The sequence below is a fragment of the Balaenoptera borealis genome (assembly GCF_965194805.1).
Source record: "Balaenoptera borealis genome assembly, chromosome: 19".
Taxonomy (NCBI): domain Eukaryota; kingdom Metazoa; phylum Chordata; class Mammalia; order Artiodactyla; family Balaenopteridae; genus Balaenoptera; species Balaenoptera borealis.
In genome coordinates, this window is record NC_138878.1 from 55,008,713 (window position 1) to 55,025,122 (window position 16,410).

General features: G+C 51.8%; 1 protein-coding gene across 7 annotated transcripts in view; it reads left to right on the forward strand.

Moving 5' to 3' along the window:
• The window catches only part of SIPA1L3 (signal induced proliferation associated 1 like 3), a 238,199-nt gene that overhangs the window by 126,725 nt on the left and 95,064 nt on the right, over window positions 1–16,410 (forward strand). For all 7 annotated transcript variants that reach the window (XM_082367255.1, XM_082367253.1, XM_082367254.1 and 4 more), the window contains one exon: window positions 13,193–15,021. In XM_082367255.1, coding sequence (XP_082223381.1) covers window positions 13,500–15,021 — 1,522 coding nt within the window. In that variant the 5' untranslated portion in view covers window positions 13,193–13,499. The remainder of the gene's footprint in view (window positions 1–13,192; window positions 15,022–16,410) is intronic.

Here is a 16,410-nt window from a genome sequence, read left to right on the forward strand (position 1 = left end):
TCCCTGGAGCAGGGGTTGTGCCCCTGATTAAGTCTTCCCAGAAGGGGCTCCCCTGACCACAGAGGCCCGTAGCCCAGCTCTGTCACTGTATCCCCACTCCACGAGCATGGCTGCAGCTCCTGGGTGGGCCTGGTGCATGTGCCTGTACTCCAGGAAGCATCCTTTTTTTTTTTTTTTTTTTTTAAATTTTATTTATTTATTTATTTATTTATGGCTGTGTTGGCTCTTCGTTTCTGTGCGAGGGCTTTCTCTAGTTGCAGCAAGTGGGGGCCACTCTTCATCGCCGTGCACGGGCCCCTCACTATCGTGGCCTCTCTTGTTGCGGAGCACAGGCTCCAGATGCGCAGGCTCAGTAGTTGTGGCTCACGGGCCCTGTTGCTCCGCGGCATGTGGGATCTTCCCAGACCAGGGCTTGAACCCGTGTCCCCTGCATTGGCAGGCAGATTCTCAACCACTGCGCCACCAGGGAAGCCCGCATCCTTTTTTAATTTTGGATTTCAAAGTCTCATTTGAAGTGAGTGGGACTGCGCCCAGAATTGGAACAAGATGCTCAATCCACATGTGCTTCACGGGAGGTAGTGACACCCTCGCCTAACCCACCCAACCCCACAGGGACTCAGCAGCGGGTGCCTCCCCTGGCCCTGGTCTGGGGCCACCAGGAAGGAGGGGCTTGCCCTTCCTCTTGTTCAAGTTTGGCCAGCGTGGGTTACCTGGCTCCTGAGCCCAGAGGAGCCAGGGTTCATTCCAAGGCCACCTTTGGTCCTAGTTGTTTGCTTAAGATATTACTATTATTATTATTACATAAGTGAAAATGATAATAGCTAATACTTATATATCACTGTGTGCCAGGGATATTCTAAGTCTCTACGTTCATTAATTCATAACATTCCTACGAATTAAGCCCTATTATTATCTCCATTTTACAGATGGGAAAAGTGAGGTATAGGGAGGCTAAGTCACCTGCCCAAGGTCTGAGTGGCAGAGGTCGGAATTGAACCTGGGTGGTCTTTGCTTCTAACCACTACTCTACAGCTGTCACATCAGGAAGCATCTTCAAGATCTGGTAATAAGTAAGAAAAGCAACTATGGAGGTATTAACTCACTTATTTAAAAAAAAATTCTTTTCTGTATATAAGCGTTTATTGCAGTTTAAGCATTTTGGGTAAGCACTGCTTCTGTTTCACTGAGGACACATGAACATGAGATGGGGTGCCCCTTTCTTCCCTCAGTGGGGCTGGGGGCGAGCATCTTGCTAGGCCACAGAGGAATCTCCACTTGGAAAGATGCGTATTTTTCAGACTCCATGGCCCTAGAGGTGAGGTTGAGGTGGGGACTTGTGCTCTACCCAGGGGGTGGGGCAGCTCTTCCATTCTAACTGCATCCATCAGGGCTTTTCGGGGCGTGGCTTTCCCTCCACTCATGTTTCCCGTCACATGCTCACTTTTAAAACTGAAAACTTAACCCCAGCCTGAGGCGCCCCTCCCCTGTGCAATTGTGAGCATTTCCTTATAGACTCACAGAGAAAGGTCTGGAAGAAGACATGCAAAACCTATTCACAGGGCTTCTCGCCAGGATTTGGATTCGGGGCAGAGCCTCATAGGGGTCTTGAAGAGGGCCAAACTTACATACTTGTAAAAATTCATACACAGACATGGAGAATTTTTTTTTTAAGTTTTCCTTTATCTCCATTCCATTTTACTCCTTAGAAGTAACCACTTTTAATGGTTTGGTGGATGTCTTCCTAGACCCTTTCTTGTACGTTTTATAGAATTTATGTATATACACACTCACACTAACAAAATCTGTCCCCCTCTTATTTAAACCAAATGGGGTCATGCTACACAAACTATTCCCCAACTTGCTGCTTTCCCTTCCCAAGTGGCAGCATAGAGTAAAAGAGTATAAGGTAGGAAGCTGGATAGCCTTGGTTCAGATCCCAGCGCTCCTGGATTCTAGCTGAGTGACGTTGGGCAAGTTACTCAGCCTCTCTGGACTGAGTTGCATTGGCTTTAAATGAGCATGGTCCCTCAGGTAGTCCCTCCCTCACAGGCTTGTCATGAAGATTAAATGGGTGAATGTGTGTAAGCATTTCACCTGGTGCACAGTAAGCACTCAGGAAGTATGAGCCCTGCTCATTCCCTTCAGGCCGTGTGGACAATCTGCACGCACGACACATGGTGCTACCTCACTGTTTATCACAGCTGCGGCACCTTCCCTGGAATAGAGGCACCCAGATTCACTTAACCCATCCTCTGCTCGTGGGCATTGGGGCTGTTCCCAGCGCTTCCATGTTACAGCAGTGCGGGAGTGGGAGCACCCCTGCAGCTGAACCACCTTGAGTCTGTCTTTCAAGGTGCACTGGGGTGAATATCTGAGGAAGAGATTCCTAGAAGGGGAATTGCTGGGTACAAATAAAACAATATGCACACCTACATTTTCAATGCATAATTCCAGTTCATTCTTCCTATTTCCCCAAGGGGGAAAAACCGATACCGATTTAACTCTGACTTGTGTGGGACCCTCACCTGTTTTGAGCGTAATAGTTGTACATGGCTACTCTTGCCCCTGTGGGGACTGCCCTTGACTCCTAGGTAGGAATGTGGAGCTCTCCTGGATGCCTGGGAAAGTTTAAATTAGAAACACCCATCCGCTGGGCTCTGACATTAAATATGAAAGTGCAGGTTCTCACAGCGTGATACTTTGATATAATAAGAAAAATATTTTGGTCTTCATTCAGGTTCCTGGCACAAGAGCTTCTAAAACCCTTGGAATTTCCTGAGAGATATGGGTGATACCGTCTTTTGTTATTCAAAATAAGCTCCTTTGAACCGTACCTGAGTTTATGCTAAAGAGGTGACTCTTGGTGGACCCCTAAATATCTTCAGGATGGGGCTGGTTGCCAGAGGAACCAACCATGTGATTAGAGGCTTGGGACTTTCAGCTCCACCCCCCTGACCTTTGGGAAGGGAGAGGGGCTGCAGATTAAATCACCAATAGCCAGTGATTTAATCCATCAGGCCTTCATAACAGAACCTCCATGGAGCCCTAAACAACACGGTTCAGAGAGCTTCTAGGTTGGTGAACGCATGCACATGCTGGGAGGGCGGCACACCCCAAACTCCACAGGAACAGAAGCTTCTGCACTCAGGACCCTTCTAGACCTCATCCTGTGTATCTCTTCATCTGACTGTTCATCTGTATCCTTTATAATAAACCAGGAGTAGTAAGTAGTGTTTCCTGAGTTATGTGAGCTGTTATAGCTGATTATTGAACTTGAGGAGGGGGTCGTGAGGACCTCTGATTTGCAGCCAAGTCGGACAGAAGTGTGGGTAACCTAGACCCCCCACTGCTTGCAGTTGGGGTCTGAAGTGGGGACAGTCTTATGGGACTGAGCCCTTTACCTACGGGGTTTGTGCTCACTCCGGGTAGTTAGTGTCAGGATTGAGTTAAATTGTGGGACACCCAGCCCTAAGAGAATTGCTTGGTATGGAAAACCCACACATTTGGTGTCAGAATTGTTGAGCATACAAAACAGATCACAGTAGTATATGGCCATGGTCAAGGCCCTGCTCATTGTTCTTTGGGCTGATGGAGCAGAGTCTCTGCCATGATACTTTCTAATGAGACTTCTGAGATTTCCATCCATCTTGTTTCCTGGGGGAGCTCTAAAGTGGTCCTGTGTATGCTCAGATTTCCAATAAAGTGGGGAAAGATATAGTGGGGAGAAAACAGATTCTTAATCTGAAATCTGCTGAGGTGTTGCTGACATTCCAGAGCTTTGTCCTTATGAATTGATTTCAAAGATCCTTGCGTCATTCATGTATTCACACAACACACCCATTGGACCTGCTGTATCTTTTATTTAGAGCATAGGTGTGGGAGCCAGACTGTCGAGGTTTGAATCCCAGCTGTGTGACTTGGCCATGTTACCCTTGCCTCATCTGTAACACGGGCATGCTAGGGTCCCTACCTAATAGGGTTATTATAACACACAAGTTAATACACCCCACGAGGGTAGCCCCGCACCTGGCCCATCAGGAGAGCTCATAAGTATTCGCCTTATTGTTATAAACATCACCACCATATCATTCCTCCCCTCTACCCGACCCATGTGGCCAGAACACAAACGTTAGACCCCAGTCCACCACAAACTTGGAGCTGTTCAAGGTCTAAGGAGAACAAAAGATACTCAGAGGCTTAAAAATCCTGTGGGCTAACTCTTGCAGTCGAGAGTGTGTGCAGCCCAGAGCCCTGGGAGCTCAGGGAGGGGAGGACAAAGGTGATTCTGCCTGGGGTGTGGAGGGGCTGGCGGGAGGAAGTCACCGCGCGCTGGCCAGCAGCACCGGGGGCGAGGGGCGTGGACAAGGCTCCCTGAAGCGGAAGGCCCCGGAAATACCTCCTGCAGTGGTCACGGTGCCCTTCAGACCGGTAATTGTCACCAAAGGTGACCCTCTCAGCAGCATCCAGCCTGTGAACCACCTGGTCCTCCCCAGACCACACCCCCCTCCAGGGCCTCTCGCACACCTGCCCTCCTGCCCCTCTGCCTGGGCCCGCTGTGGCCAGTGTGCTCACTCCCTCTGACTTCTGCGGCCTCTCGAGGCTTGGTGTCAGACCCTCCTCTCTTTGCTCTCTCCATTTCTTCCTCTCTCCTCAGCCCTGGCTGCATATTGGAATCAGCTGCAGAGCTTTTAAAAGACACTCAGGCCTGGGCCCCACCCCAAACCAGCTGATTCAGACTCTCTGCGGGTGGGGTGTGAACACCTGTATTTTTACTAAGCTCCCCGGTGCCTCTAATGGACAGCTGGGGGAGAGAGCCATCGCCTCAGACAACCCCAGAGAGCCTTGTATATGGGCCGCTCCCAGCTTTCCTGCCCCGGCATGTCAGCCTAGCTCATCAGCACACCTGGGGCACGGCAGGCGCCCTCTCCTGATGCAGACCCCAGGTCAGAGGGCACCCCCTCTCTGAGCCATCAGGGTGGGACCTCCTCCCAACCTATCACAGCGTTACATTTTATTCCTTTATATGGCTGACTACCCTTTGAAGTTCTCTTGTTTTCTGTCTTTGTTTACTTATTTCTCTGGCTTCCTTCTGCTGGAAGTAAGTTCTTAAGGGGTGGGGAGCGTGGTCTGTCCTGCTCAGGGCTATATCTTCAGCTCCTATAACATCACATAGTAGATGCTTTAAGAAATTTATTGAATAAATTAATGGATTTTAAGTGCTTAGTGTTTGTGGAATAAATGAGTTATACATGCCTAGTAAACGTTGAATAAGTGAATAAGTTTTTAGTGCTTTTTTTGACTGAATGAATTTTTTGGACTGAATGATTTGTAAGAACGTGGTAGGTGTGGGAATTCCCTGGCGGTCCAGCAGTTAGGGCTCCACGCTTTCACTGCCAAGGGCCCAGGTTCCATCCCTGGTCGGGCAACTAAGATCCCACAAGCCCCGCAGTGCGGCCAAAAAAAAAAAAGAATGTGGTAGGTGTTTGTTGTATGAGTGAGTGAATGAATGAATGAGTTTTAAGGATTAACTAGTTCTTTTTTTTTTTAAATTTATTATTTTTGGCTGCGTTGGGTCTTTGTTGCTGCTCGCAGGCTTTCTCTAGTTGTGGCGAGTGGGGGCTACTCTTTGTTGCGGTGCGCGAGCTTCTTACTGCAGTGGCTTCTCTTGTTGCAGAGCACAGGCTCTAGGCGCGCAGGCTTCAGTAGTTGTGGCTCGCGGGCTCTAGAGCGCAGGCTTACTAGTTGTAGTGCACTGGCTTAGTTGCTCCGCGGCGTGTGGGTTCTTCCTGGACCAGGGCTCGAACCCGTGTCCCCTGCGTTGGCAGGCAGATTCTTAATCACTGCGCCACCAGGGAAGCCCAAGGACTAACTAGTTCTTACTGGACAAATGAATGACTTGTATGTGCCCCGAAACTGCTGAATCGCCACTGTGTCCCTGGAGGAGTCATTGTTCTCCCAGAGCCTCTGAGAGTAGCCCTCAGACTTGGTGCCACAACGCTGAGCTATCCAGAGCTCACAGGTCCCACTGAGCCCCCATCACAATGACTGGGTCATGCTTCCATAAAGGAGAAACATCTGGAATAGATCAGGGCAGCCCTAGACACAGAGGCTATATAGGATGGAGACCCTGGATACCTACTTAGCCCCTCTCATCCAAGGCCTGTGAAGGGGCAGCATACATACACACATACACAGACACTTTCTCTCCCCCCAACACATTACTTTCAGCTTCTTCCCAAGGGCAGACACACTTGGGCACCAAGCAAGCCCTACCCACCCTCAGGTCATGGACCCCAACTGAGACGGTGCTTCCTGGTGCAGAATGAAGTTGTCATTCATCCACTCATTTATTCAGCAGATATTTATTAATGGCCTACTGTGCGTCAGGCTTGTGCCACAGGTGCAGGCAGTGACTCACATTCAGTGCCTCACAAACTTTACATGCGGCAAACAATTAATTACATGGTAAATTACTTACATATATGTATATATTTTTAATATTTATTTATTTGTTTTTGGCTGCATTGGGTCTTAGTTGGGGCACGCAGGATCTTCCTTGTGGCATGCGGGCTCTTCATTGCGGCGCGTGGGCTTCTGTCTAGTTGTGGCGGGCGGGTTCCAGAGTGTGTGGGCTCTGTAGTTGCGGCACGTGGGCTCTTTAGTTGAGGCGCATGGGCTCAGTAGTTGCGGCGCGTGGGCTTAGTTGCCCCGCAGTATGTGGGATTTTAGTTCCCCAACCAGGGATCGAACCCATGTCCCCTGCATTAGAAGGCGGATTCTTAACCCTGGACCACCAGGGAGGTCTCTACTTACATATATTGATGCAGGTACCACCAAAGGGAAATGCAGAGAGCTCAGGTTGGGGATTGAACAGGTTGGTGAGAAACGAAGCTTAGGTGGAGAAAGTGTCATTTGCCCTGAGTCTTGAGAAAGAATTACCTAGGTAAAGGAAGGGGAGCAGGAATGGCATTTACAAAGGTCCTGAGACAGCAGGGAAGATGGGTGTGAGGGGAACTGAAAGAGGGACATTGTGGCCTGGGCTCCAAGGGCAAGGGGAAGAGGAAAGGGAGCCTGGAGGACTGAGAGGAAGGTTTTGAATTTTATTGTGTGGAAAAGGGCCCTTAGGAGAGCAGGAACAGAAGCAGAGACACCAGTGAGGCTGTGGTGTAGTGAACCAGTGAAAGTCACAGCAGCTCAGACCAGAGGGCTGGTGGGAGAGAAAGATGGACTCGGATATGCTGTGGGGAGAGTCAACAGGACGTGGGGTGGTGAGTTGGACATGTGGAGTGAGGGAGAGGAAGTGTGAAGGATGACATTGACGTTTCCAGTTTGAGCCCTTGGGTGGAAGTAAGTGCCTTTTGCTGAGATGCAGAGGAAGCAGATGGCCAGTTGCATTCCTGTTCTGACAGATATTCTGGTGTACCACCCTGTTGACACCTCTTGTCTTGATTTGGCCAATAAAATGTAGTTTGCAGAAGTGACACGTGTCATTCCTGAGCAGGAACTTTAAGGGCCATTGCATGGTTCAACCATGTCTTTTCCCTCAGAGATTGGCAGGGTCTCAGGTGAAGGGCTACTCCCTCAACTGGGAACAAAGCTGACATGAGCGGGGCCCTTGGCCAATCCATGACGGACATGCAGTATGAACTAGAAACAAACCCTTGTTGTGTAAGCCTCTGAGCACTTGGGGTCCTTTGTTAGTGTAGCGTAGCTCAGCCCATCCTGACTATCCTGAGAAGGAGCAAGTTTTGTGGTTGGGAGAGATCAAGAGGTCAGGTTGGGAATGTTCAGTTTGCAGTGCATATGAGATACAGACATGGTGGTGTCAAGTAAGCAGGTAAGTACCTGAGTTTGGAACTCAGAAGAGCAATTGGATCTGGAGATAATTTATTGTGTGTCACCAGTGAAGAAAATGAGAATCACGAGGTGCAGGAGTCTGCCTGTGATCACTGGGAGGGCTGGTGCTTGAGCTCAGGACTGCCTTACTTCAGGAATGAAACAGCTGGGGTCAGTCCCAACTCTGCCACCTCATAGTCATATGGTCTAGGACACATTACTTCCTTCCTGTTTCCTCATGTGTAAGCTGGAGATAATAATGATATCTACCCCATGGAGCTGTTGTGAGGGTTAAGAGAAATAACAAATGTCAGGTGCTTAGACAAGGACCTGGACCATAGAAGGGTCATATGTGGTAGCTGTTGTTATAGATGTTGTTTTGTTGTTGTTGTTTTGTCATGTAACTAAAATGTCCACAGGTGGGAAGTGGAATCGGGTTGGCTTCAGGTCCAGGCTTGATGTAGAGACTCAAATGATGACTACAGCCCCCAGATTGTCTGTAACTCTCAGCCCCTTTCACAGATGGTTCTCCCCTCGTGGTCACAAGATGGCTACAGTGATTCCATCTTTCACATCCTCTCCAGCTCGGGGTAAAAGGGAAAAGCACAGTCTTCAGCCCCAGCACTTCTAGCAAAGACATCACTAGGTCTCTGGTTTTGATTGGGTTGTGTGATTTGTTCCTGACCTTGAGAAGAAGCCCTCCTCTAGCCCATTGGGTGGAGGTCAGAGCGGGTAGGTTCTCAAAGGGAAATCTGGGCTGTTGTTGGAAAAAGAAGTCATGGAGGCTGGGGGAGCAAACTACAAATGTCTAACACTGGAAGGCTTGTGTTTTTCCCTTTTCCTCTGCTCTGTGAGGTTCCGGCAGATATTGTGGCCCCACAGAGCAGGGCCCTTCAGAGCCAGGACACTGGGGCCATGGTGCTTGCCTGTCCGTCTGCTGTTCTAGCCTCCAGGCTTTGGGGGCCTGATAAGGAAGCATCCTCTCAGCTCAGAGTTCCCCAGCTTCTTCACAAATGACAGTCTGGGGGCACTTACACAGATACACCATTAGTTGCCTGCTCTTCTAACAGACGCTGATGTTTTCTGGGAACCAGTGTGGCCAGCCCCAGGGATGAGTCCTCAGTGGCCCCAGGGCAATCAGGATGATCATAGACTCTGGCTTCACCAGCTTCTCTGGCAACTGGAGTGGCCATAAGGGACCACATCCTGGCCAATGAGACATAAAAGAATGTCTGTGGAGGTAGGGGCAATGTTCTGGCAATGTTCTCCTTCCTGATTAGGGTCAGATCGGTGAGAACACTCTGACATCATCCCTTTCTTTACCCCTCGCCAGTAGTTCAGTGAGAGGCATGGCTGTGGCTGCCAGCTTGTGACCACAGGGCCACAAGCCAAAGATGTAAGCCAGCAGCACACTGCGGGACCGCAGTGGGGGAGAAAGAGAAAACACCTGACGTCATTTCCCTGTACCAAGCGTGGAGCTGCCATATCTGGCCTCCTTGTTACATGAGATAATGAAATGTCTTCATTGCCCAGGACACCACTGGATGGTATTGTTACTTGCAGCCAAATGCCTCCCACCTGACTCACCCACTGTCGCTTGCTTCTCATTGTGCCACTGCCTTGGCCCCATTTGTCCCCCTCCACCATCCACAGCTGCCTTCTCTGCACACAGCACCGTGTCTTGTCCGGGTCCTCAGACGCCAGCAGCAAAAGCCTTGCTTGACAGTCTTGGGCAGAGGCAGATTTATCAGTGGCTTACAGAATCAACAGGAGGCCAGAGGAGCAATTGTAGAAAACAGGCAGGAGCCAAGCAACACTGGAAGAAAGGAACGCCAGGGTCCCTAGCAAGTGACATGTAGGAAAAGTCAGATCCACATCCCCCGCTACTGCAGGACACCCTCCAGCCTTTTATGCTCTGCTGAGGTCCTGTGCCCACCCCTGGCTGTGCTTCTGTAATTGTGGGGAGGGGGAAGAACTCCTGCCAAAGATATGCAAAGGAACAGTGATAATAGCAGGGACCATGAGGTAGATGGTATTATCCCCATTTTACGGACTGAAATTGAGTCACAGTTTCAGTAACCAGTCCATGGCACACCAGTATCTGAACCCCGGCCGTCTGGCTCTCATAACAAGAGGTTCCCCATCAGGAAGATCAGAGTGCTTTTAGGAAGAGGGAGTTGGATAGAGACAGCTAGAAAGGGACCAGTGTGCACCGGTCCCTGAATCCCAGAGAGGCTGTGGGTATCATACACTCAGTCTGTGAACGTCACAAGCAGACTCAGCTGCACCTGCTCGGGGAAGGGATTTGTGCAAAGAGACCAGGGCCTCAAGAACATCTGTGTGTTTTCATAGAAGGGAGCAAAGCGAATTGGGGGTTTCCGACTGAGCTGGAAACAAAATGCCATCAGCAAAGCCCATCTGTCAGAGGTTTTTGCATAAGCAAGTCAGGGTCGCATCGGGGCCACTGCGTTTCCCAACCAGCCCAAACGTGACCTCAAAGGACTAATCCTCTGAACTCTGCCAGGCTGGCCCAAGGGCACAGCTGGGCTGCCAAACGGAGCCAACAGTGCCCTCAGCTGGTCGGGATACCCCAGCCTGGCCTGGGATCCAGGGCCCAGCAGAGTTTGGGGCTGCCCTCAGGCCCTCATCTCTGGCGAAGCTGGAGACCAGTCACCGAAAGTCACAAACCAGCAGCCCCTGCTCAAATTAGGCCCGCATACTTACTTTGTTGGCCCTCATTGTGGTGTGTGTTGGTAATTCATCTGTTGACTAAGAATACATGTAAGTAATGCAAATGGTAGCCAGTGGTGTGCAATAAAAAGTAAGGCTCCTTTCTGCCCCTTCTTCCAAAACACAGATCCTGAGGATACACAGTAGGTCACATTCTTATGGGGAGGGAGGCCAGGAATAAATCAGAGACATAAGTGAGTATAAGTACTAAAGAAGATAAATGAAGCAGGGATGGGGCTGGGAGTGGAGAGGAAAGATACCCAGTTTCCCTCCCCAGGGGCAACCACCATGAGCAGCTTCTTGAAAATCCTTTTAGAGGTCATCGCTGCATGTTAGTTTGTTGCTGTCATAGCTGTTGTTTTTGTTTTTCAGATTGGGAGATGTTGCATACAGTTCTAGATTTCTGGTTTCTCTTGAAAAATCCCATGATCAGGCATCCACATGCCTGCAAGGCTCGGTTGCAGGAGCTGAGGCCCAGCTGCCCCTTTAGAGGACACCTCTGCTGTCCAGGTCACCGCAGCTTCACCTGGCCTCCATCTCCCTTAACTAGCCCGACCCTGGGGACTCTCCACTTTCCTGCCCCTTCTCTGCCACCTCCCCTGTATGCCTCCCCATGGTATCTTCAGGAATGCTCATGGGGAACCAGGAAGAGGGTGCGCTCTTGCTCCCCACCCCCACCTCTCCCCTCACCTGGTTCTCACTTTCTCAGAGGCTATAGGCTCCCCTTCTTTTTTGCTCCATGAATCTGCTTCATGCTTCCCCGGCGGTGCCTCTCTGCCAGCTAACTCCATACCTCTAGGCATGAGTTGTGAAATGCCTCCTACACGTGTACACGTGCACGCGCACACAGGAGGCCTTCCACTTACTCAAAACACCAACACTCACTGACTCACATGAGTCAGTCACATCACTCACAATGGCCATGTCCACTTCTACATTCCAAGGGAAAGTAATTGTTAGTCACCTTGAGTCAGATGCCCAGGCTGACCCAGCAGTCTGCTGCCCTGAATAAAATCAGTTCTGTTGGCAGGAGAAAGGGGCACAGCTGCTGGGACAAGCAGCAGGTTCTGCCACAGGCCATGATCTACTTTCCCCTTCCTTCCCCACTGAGGGTTTCATCTTCCAGAAGCTCAGGGTAGAGACAAAGGGAAGTGATCCTCCAGAGTACTTTATGTTGCCGGGCGGAAGAAGAATGAACTCCCTTCCCCAGAGGTCTGCAAGTCAGGATGCACTAAACACATCAGGTCAGGTAGAGGCTGTCTGTTCGCTCATTCATACACTAGTGAACTAGTGTCCTGGACACTATTCCAGGAGCTGGGGCTACATCAGTGAACAACACAGATAGCCCTGCCGTTCTGGAACTGATAATTTAGTGATGGAGATAATCAGTAAATAGCAAACTAATTTCAATTAGTGGTAACCTCTAAGGAAAAAGAAGAAAGCAGAGTGACAGAGAAAGGCTCCTAGAGTGGTTTGGGAAGGCTTCATTAAAGAATGAATATCAAGTTAGGGAACCAGCCTGGTGAAGGACCGAGGAAGGATACCCACATATCCTGGATGGGGCCTGATATGTCAGAAGAACAGAAGGCCAGTGTGATGGGAGAGGCACATCCCTTAGTTGGGGCTGGGGAGAGGCATCAGGGAGACTGGCCAGTCCTGTGGGGCTCATGAGCCAGCAGAAGGAATTTGGATTTTATTCTAATGCAGTAAGAAGCCACTGGGGACATGTCAGCAAAGAAGCAATAGGAGCTGATCTGCCAGCTCTCATAGTATCAATATTTATTAATCACACAGATTTCTAGAGACATTCCCTCCCCCAAATCCACCAGTGCTCATGGTGATTCCTCCATCTTTTTCACTTCCTTTCTGGCGGGGTGGCTGGTCAGGTGGACTACAAAACAAATGGACAACCGTGCAGCCTCTGTGTACAACCACCAGTAGACAGGACTCATGGGGGGCAGAGGAACATGTTCAGTGACACCACAGGGAACAGTCAGCCAGATCCTGAAAGTGGGAAGCTCCACAGGACAAGTGACCTCATTCCTTCCATATGTAAATAGCATCAAGATGGGGGAGGGGGGATTGTAGAGTAGTGGGGACTTAAGAAATATATATGCCAAAGCAGAGTACAGATCTTGTTTGGATCCTGATTTGAACAAGTCAACTTTCAAAAGACATCTTTGAGACAATGCGGGGAAATGTAATGCAGTTGGGGTATTACATGACATTAAAGAATTCTTATTTATCTAGATGGGTACGATAAAGGTATCGTGGTTTTGGTTTTTATTTTTTGAAGGCCTTATATGCTAGAGATACAAGCTAAATTATTTATAGGTAAAATGGCCCGATGTCTGGGATTTATTCTAAAATATTCTGCCAAAAACAAAGTGGAGGAGTAGGGGAACAGATGAAACAGGAATGGCAAATAGTTAATAGTGTTGAAGCTGGTGGGGTGGCTTATCGTGTCCTTCTCTCTGCTTTTGGGTATGTTTGAAATTTTCCATAATAAAACGGTTTTTCTGTTTTTGTTTGTTTGTTTTTAAATGAGTAAAGCTGTCAAAAACAAAAGGTCATTCTCCGGGAGCAGTAACATCATATCTCACCGTTGCCTTTTCTCCCTTTTCAGCATGGCAGGGAAGGCGCCCCTGCAGCCTGCCAGCCCTCGTGCACACCTGCTGCTTGCTCTGCCCCGCTGAGCCACTCAGTCTGGAGGCCCCGGGACAGCGCCTGCCTCGTGAGGTTGTCCTGGCTCACTTGTCCACAGCGATGGTGGAGAACTGGACTGCACAGGCTCACAACCTTCCCGACAGGCTTCAGGGGCCAGAATCCTTCATCCTGGGACTGGTGGCCCTGAACAATGGCTGAGGGCCAGGGGACCCCATAAAGTTCGTCTGCAGCTTTCAGGGGCCAGTAGCACCCCAGTGCCCGGGAATATGACCACCTATCGGCCCATTCCCAATGATGCTGTGGACCTGGCGGTCAGCTGTGGGACCAGGGCAGCCGATGTCCTCCCCGGCCCGCACACAGGGGACTACGCTCCCATGGGATTCTGGGTCCAGAACGGCAGCATGCCCCAGCCTGTGGGTGAGAGCCCGGCCAGTGCCACCACCCGCCCCAGTCCCACCACCCCCGCGGTGCCCAAGATGGGCGTGCGGGCAAGAGTGGCCGACTGGCCACCCAAGCGGGAGGCCCTGAGAGAACAGAACAACCCCAGCCCCTCACAGGACACAGATGGCACAAAGGCCACAAAGGTGGCCCACTCCATGAGAAGCGTACAGAACGGACAGCCCCCCGCCAGCACCCCGGCTTCCTCAGGGTCCAAAGCCTTGCACCGACTCTCCAGGAGAAGGTCTAAGGATGTGGAGTTCCAGGACGGGTGGCCCCGGTCCCCCGGCAGGGCCTTCCTCCCGCTGCGGCACCGCAGCAGCAGCGAGATCACCCTCAGCGAGTGCGACCTGGAGGACGCGGTGGAGCCCCGGGGCGCCCGGCACACGGGGGCACTGCCGCTCTTCCGCGAGTATGGGAGTACGTCCTCCATCGACGTGCAGGGCGTGCCCGAGCAGAGCTTCTTCGACATCCTCAATGAGTTCCGCAGCGAGCAGCCCGAGGCCCGGGGCGCCCCGAGCCTCACTGAGCTCCTGCGGGCCGATCCCGGCCCACACGTCGCGGGCGGCGGCGGTGGAGCCAAAGGGGACGCCCGCAACGGGCAGCCCGCCAAGGACGGCCTGCTGCCACTGCAGCCCATGAAGGAGAAGGAGAAGGCCCGGAAGAAGCCCGCGCGGGGCCTGGGCGGCGGGGACGCGGTGGACTCGTCCATCTTCCGGAAGCTGCGGAGCAGTAAAGCCGAGGGCGAAGCGTCCCGGTGCCCCGGGGAGGCCGAGGACGGCCGGAGCCCCCCGGAGGCCAGCAGGCCGTGGGTCTGCCAGAAGAGCTTTGCCCATTTCGACGTGCAGAGCATGCTGTTCGACCTCAACGAGGCGGCCGCCAACCGGGCGTCCACGGCCCAGCGGCGGAACACGACCACCGGGGCCTCGGCCGCCTCGGCCATGGCGTCCCTCACGGCGTCGCGGGCCCACAGCCTCGGCGGCCTGGACCCCGCCTTCACCAGCACGGAGGACTTGAACTGCAAGGAGAACCTGGAGCAGGACCTCGGCGACGACAACAGCAACGACCTGCTGCTCAGCTGCCCGCACTTCCGCAATGAGATGGGCGGTGAGTGCGAGCGCAACGTGAGCTTCTCCTGGGCGGCCGCGGGCTCCACGGGCGGCAGCGGTGGGAGCGGCGGAGAGGGCCGCCCGCCGGAGCCCGCCCTGAGCGCCTACCGCACCAACGCCAGCATCTCGGTGCTGGAGGTGCCCAAGGAACAGCAGAGGACGCAGAGTCGCCCGCGGCAGTACAGCATCGAGCACGTGGACCTGGGCGCCCGCTACTACCAGGACTACTTCGTGGGCAAAGGTGAGGTGGGGGCGGACAGGCGGGCAGCACCTGGTCTGTGAGATTGTCACTGCTCATTCATTCGCTGTCTGCCAGGCCCTGCCCTGGGCACCGAGGATGCAGAAAGACACAAGACCTCCCTCAGAGAGGGGCCGTGAGGATGCAGGGAGTGCAGCCTCATGACACATGGGTAGCACTTCAGAACCCTGAGCTACGTGAAACAGTAGATATGCATTAACTTAGCAAATATGTGCTTGGGTCAGCTATGTGCCAGGGCACTTTCTAGAGCTGGGGGATACAGTATTGACCAGCTTGAAACGAAAACCTTGTCTCCCTAATGTCTTAGTGGGGTAAGACAAATAATAAAACTAGATAAATACGTAAACTGTCTAAGGTATGGTGGGTGGTGAGTGCGGTGGAGAAAAGTAAAGCAGGGAAGAGGGAAACAGTGTCATTGCCGGGGGTTGCATTTTCAGTAGGGAATGGTCAGGGAGGGCCTCCGAGGTGGGTGCCCTTTGAGTGCTGAGGTGAAAGAGGTGAGGGAGGGAGCCTTGTGGAGATCGAGGACAGTGTTCCTGACACAGGAAACAAGTACAGTAGTCCTGGAACACAGGAGGAATAGGACGGAGGCCAGTGTTGCTGGGACAGAGTGACTGAGGGAGAGTGGAAGGAGCTGAGACAGGTGACAGGGGCAGATCATGTGGGACTCTGTGAGCCGCAGTGAGGACTCTCACTTTTACCCTGAGTGAGATGGGGCCGCAGGAAAGTTCTGAGCAGGAGAGGGCCTTGATCTGACTCAGGTATTCTCAGCTTCCCTCTAGGGAACAGGCTGTGGGGACAGGGGGAGCTGGGAGACCAAGGAGGAGGCTGCTGCAGTGGTCCAGGCAGGAGATGATGATGGGCAAGTCTAGGGGAGCCTAGGAGGGGGGAAGAAGCTGGCAGGTTCTGGATTCCCTTTGACGGCGGAGCTGTTGATGTTTGGAGGGTGTTAACACAGGCATCACACATGATTAAGTTCATTGGTGCTGATGAGGCAATCCTAGGAGGCAGCAGAGCATAGTGCAGAGACCACAAACCCAGGCAGCCTCAGGGACCAGGCAGGAGACAATAGAGGGAAGCAAACCAGGCAGGGGCTGCACAAAGGGCAGCTCCTGCTCAGCTCCAGCTCACTGTTGTCATCAGGAAGTAGAGACAAGCCCAGTGTTGGCAGCCTTTCCAATTTTTCTAGATTCTCCTGAAATTCAGATATTTTTAATATGGATTCTCCTATATCAATTCAGAATTGAATTGATATAGTAACAGGCTTAAACAACATAGAAGTTTATTTCTCTCACATAAAAAAGTCTGGAGATGTGCAGCCCAGGACTGGTATGGTTACTCCTCAGAAACAGTGGAATGCCAGCCTTAGTG